Source organism: Phacochoerus africanus, chromosome 7, assembly GCF_016906955.1.
Source record: "Phacochoerus africanus isolate WHEZ1 chromosome 7, ROS_Pafr_v1, whole genome shotgun sequence".
NCBI lineage: Eukaryota > Metazoa > Chordata > Mammalia > Artiodactyla > Suidae > Phacochoerus > Phacochoerus africanus.
In genome coordinates this window covers 25,120,773-25,144,420 of record NC_062550.1, presented here as the reverse complement: position 1 = coordinate 25,144,420, position 23,648 = coordinate 25,120,773, and the positions used below count along the sequence as shown (strand labels likewise).

At 52.6% G+C, this 23,648-nt stretch overlaps 1 protein-coding gene and 1 long non-coding RNA gene across 2 annotated transcripts; one reads left to right on the top strand and one right to left on the bottom strand.

The window, feature by feature from the left end:
• Positions 1-718: 718 nt before the first annotated feature.
• Positions 719-21,043, bottom strand: ERBB3 (erb-b2 receptor tyrosine kinase 3). The gene is made up of 28 exons (XM_047786892.1): positions 20,776-21,043; positions 17,184-17,335; positions 16,163-16,349; positions 15,064-15,189; positions 14,096-14,161; positions 13,602-13,720; positions 13,352-13,493; positions 12,484-12,597; positions 12,275-12,395; positions 10,572-10,645; positions 10,328-10,418; positions 9,617-9,822; positions 9,311-9,443; positions 9,034-9,124; positions 8,662-8,816; positions 8,009-8,062; positions 7,247-7,388; positions 5,926-6,045; positions 5,714-5,812; positions 5,354-5,539; positions 5,031-5,186; positions 4,497-4,572; positions 3,897-4,043; positions 3,711-3,808; positions 3,426-3,614; positions 3,195-3,266; positions 2,553-2,847; positions 719-2,369 (listed from the first exon to the last, which is right to left on the bottom strand). Exons 1-28 carry the CDS (start codon positions 20,855-20,857, stop codon positions 1,846-1,848), a joined length of 4,017 nt encoding a protein of 1,338 aa, XP_047642848.1. The 5' UTR covers positions 20,858-21,043; the 3' UTR covers positions 719-1,845.
• A 9-nt stretch (positions 21,044-21,052) lies between these two features.
• LOC125130940 (uncharacterized) lies at positions 21,053-22,369 on the top strand. The gene is made up of 2 exons (XR_007135833.1): positions 21,053-21,282; positions 21,961-22,369. It is a non-coding gene; the product is annotated as an uncharacterized LOC125130940 (long non-coding RNA).
• Positions 22,370-23,648: the final 1,279 nt, after the last annotated feature.

The following is a 23,648-nucleotide window of genomic DNA, read 5'->3' as shown; positions in this document are numbered from 1 at the left end:
GAGCGAGAACCCGTAATAGAGGGAGGCGGGCTAAGGGAGAAGGGGGCGGAGCTACGGCGGGGACGTGGGTTTGGAGGCTGCGGGGCAGGGTGGAGCAGAGACGAGTGGGGGTGATTGTATCAAGGGCGGGGAGGCTGGGTACGCCCTTCCTCGGATCCCTGGAGCGGCAGGCGGACCGGCCTGGCCAGTCCGATCGTCCTCAGGTGCTGGGAGGGGCAGAGCGAGTGTGGAAGGAGACCCGGAGTGCGTGGAGCAGGGACTAACTGGGCACCAGATTTCTGTGGAATTATCCACGTACAGCCTTCCAAGTCTAGAGGCCGGCTCCCTCTGAAGATGGCACTATTGTTCCAACAACAGGCTTAGATGGCACCTAAGACGGACACTTTTTTTTAAAGTTCTGAAACGTTTGAGTTTCAGTATTCTACCTCTTGGGGCCTTTTCTAACTGCCCCAAACGTGTTTTGTTTGGTTGTTTTGTTACTCCCAGTTAGTCGGTTGCCCTCTACAGATTCCTAGTAAAACGCTTAAATGAAAAGGACTGTACCCTTTGCTTGTCTAAAGAGACTATAAGGAAAGTGGGGCTGGAGAAAGCTACAGGGGGCCAAGTAGGACTGTGGGGAGACAGAGAAGGAAGCATGCCATGGTAGCCATCCTCTGCTGTGGAACGGAGAAAAGGGCTGATCTGTCCACTCACTAAAGTTTGTCATTAGACAAGAAGCTGCAAAACCTTGGCATCTTTATTCAGACATGTATAAAAACAAAACAAAAAACTTGAGGGATAAAAACAGATACTCCCAGTTTCCCATTCAAAGGAACTGAGGTCTGAAGCCGGGTCCTCTTTTTCATCTCCACTGGAAGCTTCCCACTACTGAATGAGAACTGCTCCTAAAAAATGGCTCTGGGGACCGTCTGAGTCTGTCCCTTAGGCAGATATCATATGTAGCACACGAAGATTACGGTTTACACAGAGATGTCCAGTTATTTTTCCTTCTGTCCACCCTCTTACTCCCACTTCCTGAGATGAGCAGTCCAGGTGTAGGAGGAGGCTGTGGATATTGGGGTTAGACTTGATTCAGTGCAAACACAAGAAGACAATGCCTCTTACTAGTGCTCTGACTTTCATCAGTTTTCTTTGACACCTTACACTAAGAGCATGGTGCATTGGAAAATTTTGAATCCTGGACCTGCTACTTGATTTACTTAATCTCCTTAAGGCTCAGTTTCCTTATCTGTAAAATGGGATAATGCCTAGCTCACAGAATTGGTGTCAAGGATTAAGTGATATGGGTAACGTTTAGATGATACTTGGCACGCAGTCAACATTCAATGAACAGTAATCATTACTATATACTCCCAACCTCTTTCTTCACAAGATTTTTAAGAATCTCATTCTAGGGGGTTAAGAATCATAAGCCAAAAAATCTCACTTTCTCCTGCCATTTTTCCCCCTTTCCTCTTCCTTAAAAGTCTGCTGGGAAACAAAGTCACACTTTAAAGCCTAGTCTCAACAAGTCAGAGTCTGAGAGAAAGGGATATGGGGAAGAATCCTTCATATCTCCAGGGAGTTCCCCTGAGAAAGTTGAGGAATAGGATTGGGAAAGAGCACAAAATAAGGAAAACTATCTCCTTTCCTGGGATTGGGAAAGAGAAGAAAGTGCACAGCTGGCTATATACCACAAGAACGTTGTGTCAACACGTTTAAGGCCTCCAAAGTTTGAATGGAATTGTCTGGGACTAGGGAAATGGCGCTGAGACCTGTGAGGGAGAGGGGCTAAGGAGAAGAGGGGTACCCTCTAGAGGCACTAGCTGCCATCAAATGCTCCCTGAGGTATTCAGGGAGCAGGGGTTATGTTCTCTGGGCATTAGCCTTAGGGAAAAGCCTGCTATGCCAGTAATCCGGGTTATCAAAGGCAGAGTCAGTGGCTTCTAAACTACGCAGAGTTTTGAGGCGGGCATAATGGACCTGAGGGCCTTGGTGTCCAGGCCCCTGGAAAGCTCTCATTTCTTCATACCCTTGCTCAGCTGCTGGGCAGGCCTCCATGGCTGCATAATCCCCCCCAGGACCCCCTCCACCACGTCGCCGATTCATATATTCATAGTCCTCATCTGGAGTTGTGCTGGCATTGGGCATGGTGGGCACAGGGTTGAGTGGGCAACTCTGTGTGCTGCCCAGGGAAGCACTGAGGTCTGATCCCACATCCATGTATTCATAACCCAGCTCCTCGAGGGAACTTGGCCTTGGGGGACGAGCTGGACTGCACCTTCTCCTCCGGTTCATGTATTCATACTCCTCGTCTTCTTCTTCTTCCTCGGTCCCCAGGACAGAACTGAGACCGACTGAAGAAAGGGTGCCTTCCCGGGAGGAGGTACCTGGGGGGTTGAGAAGAGCAGCTAAGTATATGGAGAACTCCATGGAAAGAGGCAATGGGGTTGGGGCGGTTAGGAAAAAAATGAATAGGGAGGGATATGATGAATGAAGACAAAAGGAGTAAGGGGAGCCTGCAGAAGGAGGAGTAGAGAAAGATTTGAGGAAGCGACTAGGGAGTCAGGCACCTTTGAGGTGTGTGTCTGGCATGACATAACCATTGACATCCTCTTCCTCTAACCCTGGTGGGGACTGTGGGGTGACAGGAGTGAGCAGGCTGTGGCGCTGGGAATGGTAGGCACTGTCTCCTCGTGGCCGAGGGCTCCGGCTCCGGCTTCTACACATCGATACCTTCTCCTGGAGCTCGGCTTCAGAGCCTGTCACGTGGCCCTCCGATGACTCTGATGTCAGGCGTCCCCGTGGCACTGGGTGCAGAGAGGCTGGACGGGGGCACCGTTCACTACCCCTACAAACTGCAGGCTCCTAAGGAGGAGATTTACACAGAGTCAAGGGAAGAAGAGAGATTTGTTTAGGAGACTGGGTTGTTCAGTAGCTTCTGTTCTGTAGGACAATGATTAAACCTCAAAGTTTGCTAAAGTCTCCCTCCCACACTCCCGTATCAATCCTAAGACACTCTGCCACCCAGCTTCTCCGTACCCTTTTTTTTGGGGGGGGGGGGCATGCTGAGGCGTGCAGAGGTCTGATGTGGGATCTCAGTTCCCAGACCAGGGATGGAACCTGGGCTGCCTCACAGTGATGAAGGTACCAAATCCCAACCACTAGACTGCCAGGAAATTCCCTTGGTATCCTCTTAAAGAGACAGATCTTACCTGGCAAGCCTCCCCAAGATTTCCCTGGTTCATAGGCATATATCCAGATGATGGGCTTACAAGGCTCTGGCTCTAGAATGAAAAATGTGAAGAAGTTTGGATTAAGAGAGAAATCTATGTATCATGGTGGCCTTTGAGTGGTTAATCTGGACATCTGTGGGGTTCAGGAAGGCACAGGTGTGCAGAAGGTTCAGGGCGCAGAAAACCTTGGGTAACTGGAAAGCGCCTTACTGCACGTGGCCGATTAAGTGTTCCAAGTGGCAGACTGAGGGCAGAGCCTAGTGTGGGGGCCAGGTTGTCCTCCTCTGCCTCCAACTCCAGATCCAGGTCTAGTTCCGGCTCCAGCTCTACTTCCTCCAGTTCCTTGTTTGTTAGAGCAGGGGGCTCTGCCCCGGGGGGAATCCCAGGTCCACTTTCTCTCTGTAAGGGCAGGTGGTTGATTGTTGAGGTCGATCCTTGTCCCAGCCAAGCCCCCATTTCTCTAAGTCTCCTTGGCACCTGCTAGTCCCTACTCACCTTTATAACCAGGTACCGTGGTGGGTCCCGGGCCATCCTGGTGAACTCATTGGCTAGTTCTTTAAAGGTTGGGCGGATGTTCTCATCAATCATCCAACCTGAGGGTAAGGAAGTAGAGCCATAAGAGGGGAGTGGAATAGGGAGGGAAGTCACTTAGAAAATGCCTGAGGTCAGCAGGTAACTCACACTTGACCATGACCATGTAGACATCAATGGTACAGATCTGGGGCTGTGCCAACCGTTCCCCCTTCTCCAGCAAGTCTGGTACTTCAGCCAGTCGCAGCCCTGCATAGGGCTCTGCCCCAAAGGTCATCAGCTCCCAAACTGTCACTCCTGGCATAGGAAGACATGACTAGTTAATGACAAAATAGTAGACATGGGCATGCAGATGAAGCAAGGCAGAATTTGATCTGACACAGGGAATGAAGGGCTTAGAGATTTTTAAAAATTTTTTTGTCTTTTTTGGGCCACACCTGTGGCATAAGGAAGTTCCCAGACCAGGCAGGGGTCAAACCAGAGCTGTAGCTGCCAGCCTACACCACAGCCACAGCAATGCAGGATCCGAGCTGCGTCCGCAACCTACACCACAGCTCACAGCAACGCCAGATCCTTAACCCACTGGGCAAAGCCAGGGATCAAACCCGCATCCTCACGGATGTTAGTCAGGTTTGTTAACCGTTGAGCCACGATGGGAATTCCTGGCTTAGAGATTCTAAGAAAGGGTCTCAGAAGGCAACTTTGAAATTTGGGCCAGTGATGGTATGGAGGGCATCCAGGGGGACTGACCATAGCTCCAGACGTCACTCTGGTGTGTGTATTTCCCAAAGTGGATACTCTCTAGGGCCATCCACTTAATTGGAGTCTGAGGGATTAAAGATAAAGGTGTCATCAGCTGATTTCCACACATGTTCTTAGATCCTTAACCACTAGGCCACCAGGGAACTCCTACACCCCTACCTCCTTACCAGCCTTTGCATCACTTTTTTTTTTAAACTCTTAAGTATGTTTAAAACCACACACTTTTAACTTTTTATTACCTTTTTTTTTGGGGGGGGGGGGGGTGTTAGGGCTGCACCTAGAACACATGGAAGTTCCCAGGCTAGGTAGGAGTCGAATCAGAGCAGCAGCTGCCAGCCTATACCACAGCCACAGCAACATAGGATACGAGCCATGTCTGTCAACTACAACACAACTCACCACAACACTGGATCCTTAACTCACTAAGCAAAGGCCAGGGATCAAACCCACATCCTCATGGATACTATATTGGGTTCTTAACCTACTGAGCCACAACGGGAACTCTGCCTTTGCATCACTTACCTTGGCCTCACTGTGCAGTAGCTGCTTATCATCAGGGGGCAGCAAGTCAGCAACCCCAAAATCTGCCACCTGAACCTGACTGGGGGACTTCAGTAGCACATTTCGGGCAGCCAGGTTCCTGTGCACCATGCCATGCTCCTCAAGGTAGTACATTCCCTATAGGGAGAGGAAGTATATTCAGGGTTGAGGGAATTGGTCCTTGAGATCCAGAATCACCCCAAACCCTACGGCACCTCTCAGCACTTCAACCTCTTGGTCCCCTCCCTGCAGGCCCCCAGTTAGGCAGTTTCATCACAGAACTCCTCAAGGCTCCTCTCACTCACCTTGGCAATTTGTACTCCCCAGTTGAGCAGCAGCTGTGGACCCAATAACCCCCGGTGTTGTCTCACATGATCCAGCAGGGAGCCCAAAGGCAAGTACTGCGTGACGAGCTGCAGAGATGACCCTGGGCACAGTCCCAGCAGCCGTACAATGTGGGCGTGGTCGAGGCTGCCAATGGCCAGCATATGCTAAGAGACACGGAAGGTTATCCTGGAAACAAGCAGGTTCACACATACCCAGGCCAGGGCTCCCCCAGCATTCAAGGATGCCACCATGGCTAACACAGTATCTGCTAACACAAGACCATGCTTCTAATACTGACCCTGTCCTAGTGACACATAGAACACCCTGCCTTCACTTACATCCGTCACAGCTTGAAAACTCTGCCGTCCGCTCTTGTCCTCAATGACTTTAATGCAGACGGGAATCTTGATGGATTCACCCTCAGGAATCCACACTCCCTGGGAAGTTTTGGGCAGGAGTCAGCCTGAGGTCATCCTCCCCTCCCTCAGTCTTTCTCCCCTTTGCCCTAGATCCCTTCCCCACCTCCCCAGACTTCCTGTGAGCCACTCACTTTGTGCACAGTTCCGAAGACCCCTGAGCCCAGCATTTTAAGCTTCCTCAGCTCTGTTTCTTTGAAGACTCTGGCCAAGACTTTGTTAGCCTTCTCACTGGGATCCAGAGGCTCTATGCTCTGAAGAGCAGATGGGACACAGCCTTGTAAATCAACTATACTTCAATAAAACTTTAAATTTTTAAAAAATTTTTTAAAAAGCAGATTAAAAAAAAAAAAAAAAAAAGAGCAGATGGCAAAGAGGGACTCAGGAAAACCCGCTCCCCTGTCCCTCTCCAGCCCCTCCTCATAGGTGGATGCCAAGAGCAGCAAAGCCCAGGGTGGTGGGAGCAGGAGGAAGAATGTCTCCAACCTTGGAAAGCATTGCAGACCCTGAGGGCTGAGGAAGTTGTTTGTGTTCATGAGATCAGAAACCTAGAGGGTTTTGCTTTCCCTTTGATGGGTTTTGTAGGGGAGAGAGTTGGTAATACCGTCACCTTAAGCACTTTTATAACAATTCCGATTTTCAAAGCACTTTCACCCCTACGGCCATCCTTAAGGATGAATTTTTTTTTTTTTTTTTTTGCTTTTATTTTAGGACTGCACCTGCGGAGCATGGAAGTTCCCAGGCTAGGGGTCAAATTGGAGCTACAGCTGCCGGCCCACACCACAGTGACAGTGACGCCTGATCTGAGCCATATCTGTGACCTACACCACAGCTCAAGGCAACACTGGATACTCAACCCACTGAGTGAGGCCAGGGATCGAACCTGCTTCCACATGGATACTGGTCGGGTTCATTACCACTAAGCCATAACGGTAACTCCAGGATGAATGTTCTAGTTTCCTCTGTATCAATTGAGGCTCAGAGAAGGAAGGTAACTTTTTCAGTCAGGTGGTGAATTAATGGCAAAATCAGGACTAGAACTCATGTCTCCCATTTCTCTGGCCAGAGTCCTTTCTTTTCTTTTTTTTTTTTTTTGCCTTTTCTAGGGCCGCACCCGCGGCATATGAAGGTTCCCAGGCTAGGGGTCCAATCGGAGCTGTAGCCACTGGCCTACACCAGAGCCACAGCAATGCGGGATCCGAGCTGCGTCTGCGACCTGCAGCAAAGCTCACGGCAACACCGGATCCTTAACCCACTGAGCAACGCCAGGGATGGAACCCGAAACCTCATGGTTCCTAGTCGGATTCCTTAACCACTGAGCCACGACGGGAACTCCCAGAATCCTTTCTAGTGGACCATACTACCTCCTTGAAGGGATCAAATCTCTAGGGAAGAAAGAGGCTCTTAAAAGGGTGACGGCATAGGATACATTTCAAGAGTCAGCTAGGCACTTACCTCACCCCGTTCCAAGTAGCGCCTCATAGCCCTCTTATTCTGAATCCGGCGCCCACGCCAATACAGAAAAGTGCTGCCCAGGATCAGGAAAACCACTGCCAGTCCTACTACCATTGTTAAAGCCATTGCCAGGTGGGTTTTGCTGTGGGACAGAGAAGCCCAGCATTACCCTGGTCCAAACTTCCCTTACAAATGTCATCTGTACCGGTACTAAAGGTATGGCACAGATCTGAGGCAAGAAGTTAACACTTGTTTTTTGGTGTTTTTTCTTTTTTTTTTTAAGGGCCGCACATGCAGCATATGGGAGTTCCCAGGCTAGGGGTTAAATCAGAGCTACAGCTGCCAGCCTATGCCACAGCCACAGCAACATCAGATCTGAGCCGTGTCTGTGACCTACACCACAGTTCACGGCAAGGACAGATCCTTAACCCACTGAACGAGGCCAGGGATCGAACCCAAGTCCTCATGGATACTAGTCAGATTTGTTACCACTGAGCCGTGACGTGAACTCCAAAGTTAACACTTACATCCTTGAGCACTGAGGGGTTAACCTAAATCTCCACCCCCACCCCACCCCACCCCCTGGACTACTGCAGGTTAATTTTAGGAAGGGAAGGCCAGAAGCCTGGATTCTTATGTCCCTGAGTCCAGTGACAGTAGCTGTATATAGAAGGCCAGAATGAACAGAGACTCAACTCTCCCCAGGAGGTAACTGCCCTCCCCCAAATATCCCCAGCTCCCTAATCTCCAAACCCATCATACCTCATCAGTGGCAGTGCTTGGCCTAAACAGTCTTGTAGCTCTGGTCCCTTACACCTGGAGAAGAAAGTCACCTCCCTAAGTGGGAGCTTGGGAGCCTCCCATGGGAGACTCACTTCTAACAGCCTCAACATACAACATTTCTTCGGACCCTACCATGGCATCCCATCCTGGAGCCCAAAGCATAACCCAAGACCTGGCCCCCAGCTCTAGCTCACCAACCCTCCCTGAGTCACTCTCTTGAATGAAACTCCCCTGAGCTGGGGTTATTCCAGGTTCCCCAAACTGCAGTATAATCTTATTATTGAATTCCCCTTTCTCCAATCCTTCACTACACTGCCAGGAGTGGTTCTTAAGTCATAGTTTCTTTCTTCTTTCTGCTCCCTGTGCCCTCTTCTTTCCTCTGTGCTCCTCCCTCTCCCCTAACACCCCCCCTTTTTAGGGCCACACCCATGGCATATGGAGGTTCCCAGGCTAGGGGGTGAATCGGAGCTGTAGCTGCTGGACTACTCCACAGCTCACTGCAACGCCAGATCCTTAACCCACTGAGCGAGGCCAGGGATCAAACTGCATCCTCATGGATGCTGGTCAGATTCATTTCCGCTGAGGCACAATGGGAACTCCCCCCAAAACCCTTTTGTCATCCCCTCACTGACCCCTGGGTGCAGTTCTCATGACAGGGCCGACATTCATTCTGAGCATCTGGGTACTTGTAGATGGGGCCCTTGGCACCGAGGACTCCAAAGGGGCAGCTGCTCACACAGTGGGGCCCATCTCGAAAATGGGCACACTGGGCACAAGCATCAGAGCCCTGGGTTGGAAGAGAGAAAGTCAGGAAGCATGAGATCCTAAGGTCAAGGCCATACTTCCCAGCAAGAACCAACAACCAACCATTTAGGATCCTCCATCCACAGACCCTAGCCTCCTGTGCCTCTCTGTGGCTTTAAGATTTGGCCATATCACTCCCTAGACCCTCCGGTGTTGCCCCTGCCCTCTCTCCCTTAGAGATCCTGGGGCTGCTACTGTACCGAGCCATTGCATGTGGCAGTGCCCTCCATGGGTTGGCATTCCGAGTGGCAAGAGAAGCATTCACCCTCATGGGCAAACTCACGAGGCTCCCTGCAGTTGGGAGGAGGGGTAAAGGGAGGGGGGTCACCTTAGGCCTCACCTTAGGCCCTGATCCCCCAACCACGGGACCTCCTACCTAATCCCCACCAAGGCAGATGCAGAAAGTTGTCTAACTGAACAGCTCCATCCTGGCCTCCATCCCTTCACCCCCTTCCTGACTCTCTCCCCTCCCTGTACCCATTCAGAAAGTTGCAGTGGGTCACACAGACGCCGCCTCGGCTGTAGTTTCGGCAGGATAGGCACTGACCGGGGCCCGGGCCCCAGCATCCCCCGGAGGAGCACAACGGGTCACACACTCTGCCCTCTGCCACTGGAAAGGAAGGGGTAGGTTAGGAAGGGTCTGAGGTCTCCCGACCAACCCTGTCCCAAATGCTCCCAACCTAATGTCTCCCATCCCACTCCCACTTCCAGGGTAGAAGAGCCCTTACACCCTTCTCTTCCCTGACTCCCTCTTCCCACCACCCCATGGGCCCTTTCCCTCACCGCAGTCTCTGCGGGGCCGATTATGCTTGATGTCCAGTCTCTCTTCTGAAGGCCCCCGAAGCAGCCTGGTCCAGTTCAGAGAATGGTGGTAGCAGAGCTGCCGATTGGCACTTATGTAGATGCGTCCAGCACTAATTTCCTTCAAGGATCGGAGTCCCAGAGAGGTTACATTCAAGTTCTTCATGATCAACAAGGAGAAGCCCCGACTGAGAACAAGGAAACGGGATGAAAGAGGAGGCTACAGAGGGAAAACTCACCTTGCAGTGGGTTCAGCTTTTTTTTTTTTTTCCCTAGGACCACAGGTATGGCATATGGAGGTTCCCAGGCTAGGGGTCGAATCGGAGCTGCAGTTGCAATCTACACCATAGCCACAGCGATGCCAGATCTAAGCTGAAACTGTGACCTACACCATGGCTCACAGCAACGCCAGATCCTTAACCCACTGAGCAGGGCCAGGGATGGAACCTGCATCCTTATGGATATTAGTCAGGTTCGTTTCCCCTGAGCCACAGTGGGACCTCCTACAGTGGATTCACTTCCATTCAACAGATCTGCTCTGGGCTAGTCAGACCCAGAGAGGGAGTCCCCATCCTTTAGCCTTTTTCCCATCAGACTCCCACTGTAGGAGACCAGGCCTTGTTTTCACTCCAGGATCCAAAGAAATGGGGTTCTTTGCCAGGAGATGCCACCACCTCCATACCCTTTACTCACTTATAGAGGCTTCTGCCCCCAATGGTCGTCAGATTGGAAAAGACACTGAAGTTGTGCATGTGAGGAGGCCAGGACTGGATGTTCAGGTAACCTGAGGGGTGGGAGAGGGGCATATGAATGGGGCATCTCTCCCTTTCCTTCCTCGGGCTCACCTGGGACATGATTTTCTCCAGGGCTTATCCCACGGTTTGTGCCAGTGGTCCAACTATCCCTCTCAGAAAGGGCAGCCTCTCCTCCCACTCACCCGTGATCTCCCGCACTGTCCGGAAGACATTGAGCTTCTCTGGGTCCAGAGCAGGGATCTTGTGCCAGGGGTCTCTGGAGAGAACAGTAAAAACCAGTCAACAAGGCAGACGCATAACCCAGTAGCAGAGGACATGCCAGGCCTTGGCACTTCGTTTCCGAATGCCATTCGCCACTAAAAGGAAACAAGGCCCTTGGGGAAAAATGACTGAGACAGGAGAAATATAACACAAGCCTACAGTGTCTCATGCAAAAAAGTTAGGATAAGCTCAAAGCATGAAGGGTATGAGCCTAAGGTACACGGGAGCCCACTCGATGGGGTCCCACAATGAGCAGATCAGGGACAACTGAACTGATTAACTGAAATGATTGTAAGAGATTATGAAATATTGAATAAAACAAGTATCCACACAGAGTAAATACACAAACAAATTAATGAATAAACAGGAAGGGAAGACTCTAATGTGAGAATGCCAACAAATAATGCAGAAGGAACGATGGCATTAGAAAATCATCATTTGGCAATTCTCATAAAAATCGCTCCAGGCAGATGTCCCCCATAAGATACTTCTCTTTTTTTAAAACATTTTTACAGTGGCACCTTTGGCATATGGAAGTTCCCGGGCTAGGGGTCAAATCGGCCTATGCCACAATCACAGCAATGCCAGATCTGAGTTGAATCTTCGACCTGTGCTGCAGTTTGTGGCAATGCTGGATCCTTAACCCACTGTGTAAGGCCACAGATCAAACCTGCGTCCCAGCGCTGCATAGACACCACTGATCCCATTGTGCCACAGCAGGAACTCCTTATTTTTTATATTTTATAACCACCCGACCTGTACTTATCAACAATGTCATGGTCATGAACTGTTACAGATTAAAGAAGACTGAAGCAATTTAACCAAATGTAAGATCCAAGACAATTAGTGAAATCTGATTAGGTGTATAGATTAGAGAACATTTTGTATCAATGCTAATTTCCCCGATTTAAGAAAATGTTCTTGGAATTCCCGTTGTGGTTCAGAGATCTTAGTAAAGAGTGTGTGGGACTGCATCACTTTGCTGTACAGCAGAATTTGACACAACACTGTAAATCGACTATAATAAAAAAAATTATTTTAAGTGTATGGGAAATCTTGACCCCATTTTTTGCAGCTTTAGTGTAGATCTAAAATTTTGTCCAAAATTTTGGTTTGTCCAAAATTAATGGTTTCTTCTCTTTCTCTCTCTGTCTCCTTCTCTCTCTTTCATACACACACACACACACACACACACACACACACACACACACACACACACACACACACACACACACACACTGTAAGTGCAGTTCCTTGGATTAGAATGTCCCTTTGCTCTTTGTGGCTCTGAACCAAGGAGCAGAACCAGGGGAAATAGCTGCAAGTCATGGGGAGACAGATTTTTATCTAAATTTAAATAAGAACTTTTAGAAGACTTTAAGAAGGAGGACACACTGTCCCTGTCCCTTGTCATTCAGCTGGCTGGATTGCTTAGGGGTGTCTCTGAGGAGATTCAAGACCTGAGTAGGAAGTTGAGTCAAGAACTATCAGGTCCTTTGCGACCTCTAAGATTTTATGATCTAGATTCCTGATCAGTGCCACACATGATGGGTTGAACCAATGCAATGCATGATGAGTGGGTGGAGGGCGTGGGGGATGGGGGGACAACAGCAGAATCTCTAACCCATTGAGGCCAGTGATAAGAAAGTCCAGGTTGCCCAGGATCTTGGTGCAGTTCACAAATCCATCAATGTTGCTCGAGTCCACAGTCTGGAAGCGGCTCCCAGAACCCGTCCCCTCACAGGCTGCAAACAGAGAAGAGGCCCAGTGGGGGCTGAGTCATCTCAGGGGAAAGGAGGTCTCTTCACCAACTCTGTATCATCTGCTACTCACCTTTGGGGCACAGGCCCCCACAAGGTTCACATATCTTGAGTCCATTTTTATCTACTTCCATCTTGTCGGGAGGACAGGCCCTGACACAAGACGTTTGATCCACCACAAAGTTATCTAGGAAAGAGGAGGACACCATTAGAGAGGAGGGAGGAACACTGCCAACCACCACCTGAACCTTCTCCTTCCTGCTCTGCACTGGATTTGCCCTAGTCGATCACCAGAGGTTCCTTAAATGCTGTCTCATGGATTAGAAAGGCCCTCTTTGAATCCAAAAAGCAGAACTAGGAGTAAGTGCTGGAAGTTATGGGGAAACAGGGGAACAAGACACAGGGGTGATTAGATGATCACAACCAATTGCCCCCATGCCCTCTTTTTTTTTGCCTTTTGTCTTTTTATTTTTGTTTTAGGGCTGCACTCATGGTACATAGAGGCTGCCAGGCCAGGGGTCAAATTGAAGTTGTAGCTGCTGGCCTACAACACAGCCACAGCAGCTCAGGATCTGAGCCGCACCTGCGACCACAGGTCATGGCAACACCGGATCCTTAACCCACTGAGCAAGGCTGGAGATCGAACCTGCAGCTTCATGGATACTAGTCAGATTTGTTTCCGCTGAGTCACAACGGGACCTCCTTCCCCCGCCCCCCGGCCACGCCAATGGCATATTAAAGTTCCCGTGCTAGGGATCAAACCCTCACCAGAGTAGCAACCCAAGCCGCTGCAGTAACAGTGCTGGATCCTTAACCTACTGCACCACAAGGGAACTCCCCTATACCCTCTATTAACCTCCCAACTTGATCCACTGTGCCTCCTAAAATTCTGTCTAATATCCCGGTTCCACGACCCTTGTTCCTTCCCTTCAGACACTTACGGGGGCAGCTGGCTACACAAACTCCTCCATACTGATACTTGGTGTGGGGATTGGGTTCCAGCTGGAAAGTTAACTTGTTGTAGACAAGAGGCTGTGGACACTGGCGTACACAGGCTCCACTGTCATTGAAGAGCCGGCAGGCCTAAGAACACAGAAGGCTCATAAAACTCCTGTTACAAATGTACCCTTACTTCCTCCCCAAAGCCCATATCCCACTTCAGAACAGGGAAGTGGTGGTAACAGTACATACAAAGCAGTCTGTGTCCTGAGGGCCTGAGCAGCCCCCTGCACACTCGTCATGGCAGCACTGGTTGGGGTTGGGCCCAAAGCAGTGGCCATTACACTGAGGGGCGCAGATCGTCTTGGTCACTGTGGAGGGAGAAAAAGCACGGCTGTCAGGGCTCATAGGACTATACTGAGGCCATTGCTCATCCTCTTGCCCTCTAGGCTCATCCCCATCCCTTGTGTTGACACAGGCAGGGGGTGGGCAAAGATATACGAGCGTATGTGAGTTTGAAGTTTTTGCTTTTTAAAAAATTTTTTTTACTATTAGATATGTAGTATTTTGTTTGTTTCTCTGTTTTTTTCTTTTTGGTCCCACTCTCTTCATGTGGAAGTTCCCAGGCCAGGGATCGAACCCAAGCCACAGCCGAGACCCGAGCCACTGCAGGGACAACGCCAGACCCTTAACCTGCTGAGCCACTAAGGGAACTCCCTGAAGTTTTTAGAATGAAGTAAACCTACATGTCTGGCAGTCTTCTGGTCCAGGACCCCAGCATCGTCCCTTGCACGCCTCATGACAGGGGGGACCTGGTTGGGAGGAAAAGTGAGACAAGAGGCTGTCAAGGCCAAGAAAGGCGTGCTTGAATCAACAGTGCATGACGTCAGCACGCAGGCACCCATTCCAGGGAAGGAAAGAGCCAGGGCAGCGTCCTCGCAGAGCAGGGCAGGGCTGGGCTCAAGTGAACCTGTCAACAGGGGGTGGAGCCACGCCTCCACACCACCCACAGGGCAGCTGAGGGGAGGGCCTGGAGCACATGCCTCATTCAGCCCAGTCCCAACCCAGGAATTTGGTGCCTCCTTGGCAAACTGAACCCAGCAGGAACATGTGCAAGAGAGTAGACAGGGAGCAGCAGACACGGGTAAGTAGGTTCCACGATGGGAAGATGTTGGAGTGGAAAGAGAAATGGATGTGGAGTCCAGAGATCTGGCTTCCCCCTTATAACACGGAGCTCTTTAGCCCCTTTCCTTTTTTTTTTTTTTTTTTTGTCTTGTTTTAGGGCCGCATCCGCAGCATATGGAGGTTCCCGGGCTAGGGGTGTAATTGGAGCTGTAGCCACCGGCCTCTGCCACAGCCACAGCAGCGCTGGATCTGAGCCGTGTCTGCAACCTACACCACAGCTCATGGCAATGCCAGATCCTTAACCCACTGAGCGAGGCCAGGGATCGAACCCGAAACCTCATGGCTCCCTCCTAGTCGGATTCATTTCCACTGTGCCAAGATAGGAACTCCTAGCCCCTTTCCTTGATATAATGCTTCTGCGGTTTGGATTCTAGGGGACCAATCGGCACCCTCCTGGCAGGTTCCTTGGGTTAGAGGCTGAGGTTCGTTGAGTGCAGGGGTGGGTTCAGACTGGGGATATACTGAGGATGGAGAAGGAGTCACTCTGGTAGGCTGGGGGCAGGGGAGCAGTCTTGGCACGGCCACTCACAAGTCCTTCCATTGTCCTTCACCACTATCTCTGCGTCTCTGTCCCGCACAATGTCCCTCCAGTCGATTGTGTCCATGTGACAAAGTTTGTCATTCTTCTCAATGTAAACACCTCCTGACAGAATCTCTGAGGTAGGGAAGAGAAGTGACAGGGTCAAGGACTAGTCAGGGTAGTCAGTCCCCCCCTTCCCCACCTCCCCAGCTGTCTGAAAGACCACTGGAGTCAGGAGCAGGGGACATGGGGCAGACAGATGTGTCCAATTAAGTCCCAACTGAAAAGAAGGCTCGCTTTGTAAGAAAGAGGAGGAGCCAGCTGGGCCGAAAGTCCTGCCTCCTGAGACACCTGTCCAGATCCGGTTTAGCCAGTGGGGGAGGGGAGGGGAAAGAAGCAGAGACATCCCTGACTCAAACCCACACCCCCACCCCCGCATGCCCTACCTGTGTGTTTTTCAACTGACTGGGATGGGACAGAGCGACATAGAAGTGGCCAGGTGGCATTTCACCTCTGTAGTCCTCCCGCTTGGGAGTTTGGGAGGGGGGAGGGGAGAGAGGATTCTCAGTCCCAGGGAAGGCACACTGTACTCAGAAGTTAGGAATGCATGACAGCCCCAGCTCCAACACCAGCCCCACCAGGGCCCCTCCTCTCCTGGGGTCCCTCTTAGGGCCCTCTACTTTTCAGGAGGAGTGGGTCTGTATTATTTTTTTATTTTTTTTTCCTCTGGCAGGGCCTCATTCACAACATATGGACGTTCCCAGGCGAGGGGTCGAATCAGAGCTGCAGCTGCCACCCTCTGCCACAGCCACAGTCACATCAGATTGGAGCCTCGGCTGCGACCTACACCACAGCCTAGGGCCATGCCAGACCCTTAACCCACTGATCGAGGCCAGGGATCAAACCTGCATCCTCATGGATACTAGTCGGGTACTTAAACCGCTGAGCCACAACGGAAACTCAGAGGAGGGGGCCTTTAGAGCGTGTGCTCAAGGTGATGGGCACTTTGAACAGGGCCCTTGAAGCGAGCGGTCTCAGCATCAGCGAGGAGGCAGCTGTCAACAGGGTGGCTGAGGGGCAGGCCTGGAGGGAAGCACCAGGCACTGACCGGTGAGCTGAGTAAAGCGGAGCTGGCGCAGAGCGTGGCTGGAGTTGGTGTTGTAGTTCAACATGACAAAGATGGCAAACTTCCCATCGTAGACCTGGGTCCCTCGTACCACCCGGAGGTTGGGCAGTGGCAGCGTAGAGAACTCGTTCATGGCCACGAGGACATAGCCGGTCACTTCTCGGATCCACTGTCAGGGAGCAGATCACATCAGTGAGAGAGGGTCGGCAGGGCGACAAGTTTCAATTCCCTCTTCCTCCCTGCCGCACTGAGAAAGCCCCAAGTACTCTTTTTTTTTTTTTTTTTGGTCTTTTTGTCTTTTTAGGACCGAGCCTGCGGCATGTGGAGGTTCCCAAGCTAAGGGTCTAATCTGAGCTGTGGCTGCCAGCCTACACCACAGCCACAGCCACGCAGGATCCGAGCTGTGTCTGTGACCTACACCACAGCTCACGGCAAGGCCGGATCCTTAACCCGCTGAGCGACGCCAGGGATCGAACCCGCAACCTCATGGTTCCTAGTTGGATTCATTAACCACTGAGCCACGACGGGAACTCCCAGCCCCAACTATTCTAATTCTTCCTGAGTCCTATTTCTGAGTAGAAAGTAAAATGTGCCACCTGACTTCTGCCGTGAAGACAGGCAGCAGAAACAAGCGAGGACTTCTAGGCTCCTTGCCTTGCCTTCTCAGGGCTCCTCATGCCAGGAAGGTCCTTGGCTTAGCCCTTTTTCCCCTCCTCGGGTGTCCCAGTCTGCAGGTGTCTCTCCATATCGGTCCCTGGTACAGAATCCCACCCTAGCCTTGTCCGCTTCTCGTGGCCAATCCCTGGGTATCCCCAGCTACCACAACCAGACCACAGGTCCCAGATTCCAACCACGGCCCCATAAACCTACAGGTTTGGCTTTTAGAAAGCATGAAGTCTTAGGAATGCTGAACTCCAGCAGTGGGTAGCCCCGAGGACAGAAAAGAGGCTTCCATGGGGAGGCTGAGGGGGAAGAGGTTGCAGAGGGGGGTTGGCGCTCTCACCTGCAGAAAGGAGAGGTCAGCATTGTGTCCGGTGAGCACAATCTCCAGGTTCCCCATGACCACCTCACACCTCTCGTAGAGCTTGTACAGGGTCTGGTACTGGTTCTCGGCATCGCCGGTCACACTCAGCCCGTTCAGAGTCCCAGGGCACACTGTTACGAGTGGAGGTGAGAGTGGCAGAGGGCCAGGCCCAAGTTTTCAGCCCTGTCCCCCAAGACGACCCGCTTGGCTGCCCTCTCCCAGTAGCATCCAACCAGATCAGAAGGCACCTGCCTCCATCCTCACCCCTAGAGGCAGACACACAGGTCTGGACCGAGAGCCTCAACTTCCTCTCTTCCCACAATCCCCTCACCATCCCCCTGAACAAGAAGGTGCAAAGGTTTCCTCTTCCCACCTGGCCTTCCTCTCCCCGTTTTGGGTATGACTTTGGGTACTAAGGAGTTAATCTAGGAGGCTGTGGGGTTGTTTTCCCTTCCCTAAAAGAAGTTAGAAAAGGACCAACTTGGTTACCCTCCTCTCCTCCTCCCCCGCCACCCCCACCCTGCAATAAATATCTCTTTGGGGCAGCACACAGCCCCTATTGTGTCTACTGAGGGTGGGATGGGGGCAGAGGGTGGGGGCAGTGCCTGGGGCCACAGTCCGGCCCACAATGAGGCGATTCTATCTAGGAGGAGGGGGCTGCCCCACCCTGTCCCCAGTCCTCAGCAGCAACCCCCCCTCCACCCTCAAGCCTTGGGCTCCGACAAGTGACCTCACTAGCAGGGGGCCACTAGCGGTGGTGATGGGGTCAATGTGAGCTTTGTCTTTCAAGCTGGTAGATAAGGAGCTGGTAGCCTATCCTGCACCCCCTTCCTAAATTCTGGCTTCCCTTCCCGCTCCCTTCCCCATCCCAACACACTCCAGCTCCCTCAGCATCACCCTTTCCAGCCCTAGAGTATTTTTCAGCAAATACAGAGAAGCTGGATGGAAAGAGGTGCCACCACCTCCACTCTAAGCCTTCTACCCAATTTCAAGGGGGTAGAAGAGGGGATTCATTACCAAGCCTTCCAACACGGCCATGTTCACTCACACTGGGGAGAGCCTAGACTCATGGGGCATGTCAGTCTTGCGGGTTCACTTTACCCCCACAGGGGCTCCAGGAAATCTTCGACCCTGAAGCTCTACTACCCCTGTCTCTCCCCTGGCTCAGAAAAAGACTGTGGGGAGCAGAGCGGGAGCAGGAGTAGATACCACCTGTTCCAGCCACCCTTCCCTGAGGCGGTGGCAGCCTAGTGGGAGGCAGGAGCGGGAACGGAGGAAGGGAGATTGGTGAGGCCCCAAGCCCTCCTCCAAGATGCACCCTTAGTCTGCCCACTTGACCTTTGAAGGCCTTCTATTCCCTATCACACCTCCTAAAGGGAATGGGATGAGCTAGACCCAGCAGAGGGGTAAAAAGGCCAGGTGCTCCCAGAGGAGCCTGGGAATGCTAGGGTCCTTGGGCTAAAAAGAAAACGACTAGGAAGGTTAGTCATTTCTGGAAAAGCCCCACCCCAACCCCCTTCCTGGCAGGACACCCTCTCTTCCAAGTCAAGGCGCCAACCCTTCTCCCCTGATAAGGGAGGAGCCAAGATTTCCACACAGGGAAGCGGGATGTGTGCGTGTACACACACACACACACACACACACACACACACAAACATGTACACAGCTCCTCTACTGGCCCCAAAATCTCTACTGGTTCTGTCCTTGGGCTTCCTTATCAGGAAGTATTTCAGGTGGCCTCATCCATCCCACCTGCCCATATGTGTCTGTGCAGACTTTGTGTCTGTGCTTGGGAGGCTACAGAGTAAGACGTCCCAGTTCCCTGCCTCCCTGAGGGTAAAGTCCGTATTACACAAACAGAGAGCAAAGGGCTGGGTGGCTGGGCGGGAAGAGAGTATGAACAACACCTCTCAGGAGGAACTGGGCAGCCTGGGGAGGAGGGGAGGGGGAGGGGAAACAGACCATCTCTGCTGTACTCAGGGACCAGGGGCCTTGGGAGGGCCAGTGTCACAGGCCCTCTTTTGGTAGAGAGCACTGGGGTGGGTCAGAGCAAGAATCTCCAGCCCCTCTTCAACCACAGGCCTCCTCTCCAAAGTCCCCCACCCCCATCACAGGCAGGACAAAGGGGCTATAGAAGGACTGAGACAGGGCCGGATGCCCAGAGGCTGCAGGATCCAGATAAAGGGTAAAGAGACCCAACCATGCCTGCCTCCTGTCTCCCTTGGGGAAGGTGGCCAGGGTCTGGGACTCCTGGGTTCCCGGTTGGGTTGAAGATTCCAGGGGTCTGGATGGGACAGTGATAGAGTCCCTCCATTCAGTCTCTCCCACTCCAGTCCCCAGACCCCCACCCTCCACCAGCTGGGAGTGTTCACATCTCAAGATCCCAGGGTCTAAATTTAGGCCCAGCAACTGTGAGGGAAGCACAGGTGTTTCTCCCACTCCCACCCTGGGGAAGGGGCCCTGGCTGTGCCAAACCCCAAGCTGAGGTCTGGGGGGGAGGGGAGGAGAGCAACAGGATTCCTCCCATGCTAGCAACCCCAGCACCCCTCAGGTGTCCACGGTCCCAGAGACACCCCAAAGGGGTGAGTTCAGCTGGCATGGGAGTAGAAGGAGGAATAGTGGAGCAAACTGACTCTTGTCTAGACTCCTAGAGACAACCAGACAATAAACAGAATGGGGGGTGGGGGGAAGCTGTGTCTAAGAAGGAACTCGGAGGACAGGCGCCTCAGAAGATGGGAGAGGAGCCCTGTGGGCCCTGAGAGAGAAACAGCCACTGGAAGTCCTTGCCCCTTCATCTCCTGGCCCAGGGCTTTGTACATAGTAGATGCTTAATAAATACCAGTTGAATTGATCGGGGTCTTGAAAACAGGTTGGTCGAGTCTGGAACCAGCCAACTTTTATTATTTTGAGAGAAAGGAGGCAGGCAGTGTTTTCGTGGCCTCTCAACCTGCTGTCACCTGGACTTGGCCCTGGGGTTAATCTCAGCTCTCCCCAGGGCAGACCCACTCACGGAAGAGGAGGTGCTGCTCTTGTTTTCCAACACAAGAGAACAACAACCTACCCCCCACCACACACACACACCCCTTCCACAGCTCCGCCCTGTCGGCAAAACAACCAAACTGGAGGTGGCGGAGGGCAGGAGGGGGCAGGAGGGGGCAGGAGGATGGGTGCAAACCGAGACCCCCTCTCCCCGCCCGGCTCCCTCCAAGATCTCCACCTCCAATCAGGCCCTCACGTTTACAGAATGGGGGTCCTAGCTCCCCTTCCTGCAGGGTCCCTCAGAAGTGTGAATGTTTGCGCATCAGCCCTATCCCGAGAGACAAATCAGAGGGTCCGCGACGGGCCAGGGAGGAGGTGCCCAGGGGGAGGTGGTGGTGCAGGAATCCCGTCCCCGCCCGGACCACGCCGAGAACCCGATCCTGACGTTCCCCGCCCAGGAGGGGTCCCAGCGGACCGGGGCTCCGCACCCCAGCCTAGCACAGCCCAGGTTCCTGCCCCTGCCCTCCCGGACCCCGCGCGCTCCGCTCGGGATCCCGAGTTCCGAGCCTGCCGGTGCTCCCGCGCCGCTTACCTGCCTGCGAGTTGCCCACCTCGGAGCCCCGGGCCAGGCTGAGGAGGAAGCCCAGCACCTGCAGAGCCCGGTTCGCCCTCATGACTCCAGCGGCGGGTGAGGGGAGCCCAGCCCAATCCGGCCGGGGGAGCCCCCGGACTAGGACATCGAAGCGGAGCCACCTGAGCCGCCAGCGACTTGGTAGCGGCAGCAGAGGAGGTTGCGAATTGCAACCGGAGCCGGAGCCGGAGTCCGGGGCGGGATAGCAGGGGAGGGGTGTAGTCTGCGAGGGAGCGAAGGAGGGAGCGCAGGGGGAGGGGGTGAGTCACGGCCGCGCCCCCTCGGGCGCTAGGCTGGAGTAGCGATTGCTGGAGCCTCGGCGGCCCGCCCGAGCGCGCCCCAAGCTCCAGTGCCGGGCAACTGGGGCCACGCAGATCGCAGATGGGTCTCACCCTAATTTTTCTCCAGGAGCTGGACTAAGGAGAGGCCAAGATTCCAGCCGCCCCCAAATGCCTCCCGAGGAGAAAGGTAATGGGGGTGGGGAGAGCGCTCCAAAGCCCAGCCCCCTGCAAGTTGGCCTCGCCCACCAACCAAATCACTCAACTCCCCTAGCCGGTTGGGTCACTTGGGGGATTTTCTATCTGAATGTAAATGTTTCTCTGCATGTGTGTTTTTGAGTGGGAGGGTGTTTTTGCCGCCCACTCAGGCCACCTCAGTTTCCCCCACACCCCCTCGAAACCCCATAACTCATCCACCCTGCCGAGGAACCCGAGCCCCAGAGGCCGCGTGAAATTGCACTGTCTCCGGCCGCTTCCTCCTCCAGACCCGGCGCCGGCCGGGCCTCTCCCGGGGATTTGGTTGGGGGGCGGGGGTGGCTTCCAGCCTGGGAACAGACCCCGAAGCCCGCCTTTTCACTTCCACCCCGGGAGGGGCTCCCGCACCTGTCGCCGTCCCCTCTGTTGCCCCCCACGGCTGCCTGGAAGAACAGCTGCCTCCCCTTGAACAAGAGTCTGACCGCGCCGTCGGAGCGGTCGCGGTCCTCGCCGCTCTTCGGGGGACCCAGATGGGCACACCGTTCCCACCACAGGCGCTCACACTTTTCCCAGGCCTTCTGTGCCCGGGTGTCGCTGGAAATGAGGTGGAGGGGGACGCGGAAAGGGCACTGCGTCTCCGAAAGTCATGAACCTCGGGCACTTCTACCACCAGCTCCCGGATCCTGTCCAGAGGCGGTCCGGCGCACCGAGAGTGGCAGCCCCCAAGCCAGCCAGACTTCAAATGGATCCAACCGGCACCCCCTGGTGCCCAGCGGGTGGCAGTGAGGCCCCAATCCGCGTTGCATTCCGGATCTTGCCCAGAAAGCCTACTTTTTTCTCCTAGAGTTTCAAGCCCGAAGACTTCAAGAACGGTTGAGCCTTGATTAAGACAAATTCAACCTCTCACCCCGAGTCAAGATTACTGGCTAAAATTCTTTAAACTTGCTCCGTATTGAGATGCGCCCTGGAGGGCCCATTCCTTGGCGGAGGCTACCTTTGCCCTCTGGGCGTTCACCTTGCCCTGACCACTTACATAACAGTCATAATAATAATAGAAACATTAACATATATATATACGGAAACCACGTCGTTTGCAGCCCTTTCCTCCAACTTAGAGAACGTTTCACTTAACATACAAATTAGGTGAATTAGGGGACATCACTCTCCATTTTACAGAGCTGGAAATGTGGGACTATTCTAAGGTCATTCATTTGCCACCTGGTGAGGATGGCTGAGATGATAAGATGATCAGAAGGGGGGAGGCACTCAGGTTTTTGTTTTTGCCTAGAATTAATTTCTTTCTTTCTTTTCTTTCTTTTTGCTTTTTAGGGTTGAACTCACGGCATATGGAGGTTCCCAGGCTAGGGGTTAAATCGGAGCTGTAGCTGCTGGCCTACACCACAGCCACAGCAACACAGGATCCTTAACCCACTGATCAAGGCCAGGGATCGAACCTGCAACCTCATGGTTACTAATTGGATTTGTTTCCGCTGCGCCACAACGGGAATTCCTGCCTAGGATTTCTTAAGTCGCACTGAGACTGGAGCTTCATCTGCTCAGAATCAAACTCCCGATACAACTTGGAATGGATTTACAATATCCTGCTGAGTAGCATTGAGAACTATGTCTAGATACTTATATTGCAACAGAACAAAGGGTGGGGAAAAAATGTAAGTGTAACTTGGTCCCCATGCTGTACAGTGGAAAAATAAATAAATTAAAAAAAATCAAACTCCCACCAGATAACGGGGCTAATACCACTTAAGGGACCTTTCATTTTATTACTCATCCACCTCTACCTGTTGTTCAAAGCTCTGGTTCTGCAGGAGAAAACCCTCCTTAGTTTCCTTGTTTGTAGAGCAGTCATATTTATTTAAAGGTTGTTGTTTGTATTTAATGCAAAAAGGCAGGTAGAATTCCTCATTACTGAATGCTAGTTTTATTTCTTCCTGTTATCACCAACCCCACCCCTTCCCTCAACTAGATTCTCCGGCCTGCTGGCAGGTCCATTCTTCAATACATTATGCTAACATCAGGGATGTAAACACAGAATAAAGCTGACAAATAAGAGGCTGTTTCTGTTGGGTGCTGCCCTGACTCCATAAAAGAAAGAAAGGAGACTTTAGGAGTTCCCTTTGTGGTGCAGCGGAAATGAATCCAACTAGGAACCAGGAGGTTATGGGTTCAATCCCTGGCCTTGCTCAGTGGATTAAGGATCTGGCGTTGCCGTGAGCTGTGGTGTAGGTCGAAGACAAGGCTCGGATCGGGCGGTGCTGTGGCGAAGACCATTGGCTGTAGCTCGGATTGGACCCCTAGCCTGGGAACCTCCATATACCACAGGTGTGGCCCTAGAAAGACAAA

Excerpts from the sequence above, each read along its gene's own strand:
- ERBB3 (XM_047786892.1), bottom strand. The coding sequence starts at position 20,857 with ATGAGGGCGAACCGGGCTCTGCAGGTGCTGGGCTTCCTCCTCAGCCTG. Across the intron at positions 9,444-9,616 it reads TCGGCCCCGCAGAGACTGCG|TGGCAGAGGGCAGAGTGTGT; the intron begins GTGAGGGAAAGG and ends CTTCCTTTCCAG. Across the intron at positions 5,187-5,353 it reads GGGGAGTACAAATTGCCAAG|GGAATGTACTACCTTGAGGA; the intron begins GTGAGTGAGAGG and ends CTCTCCCTATAG.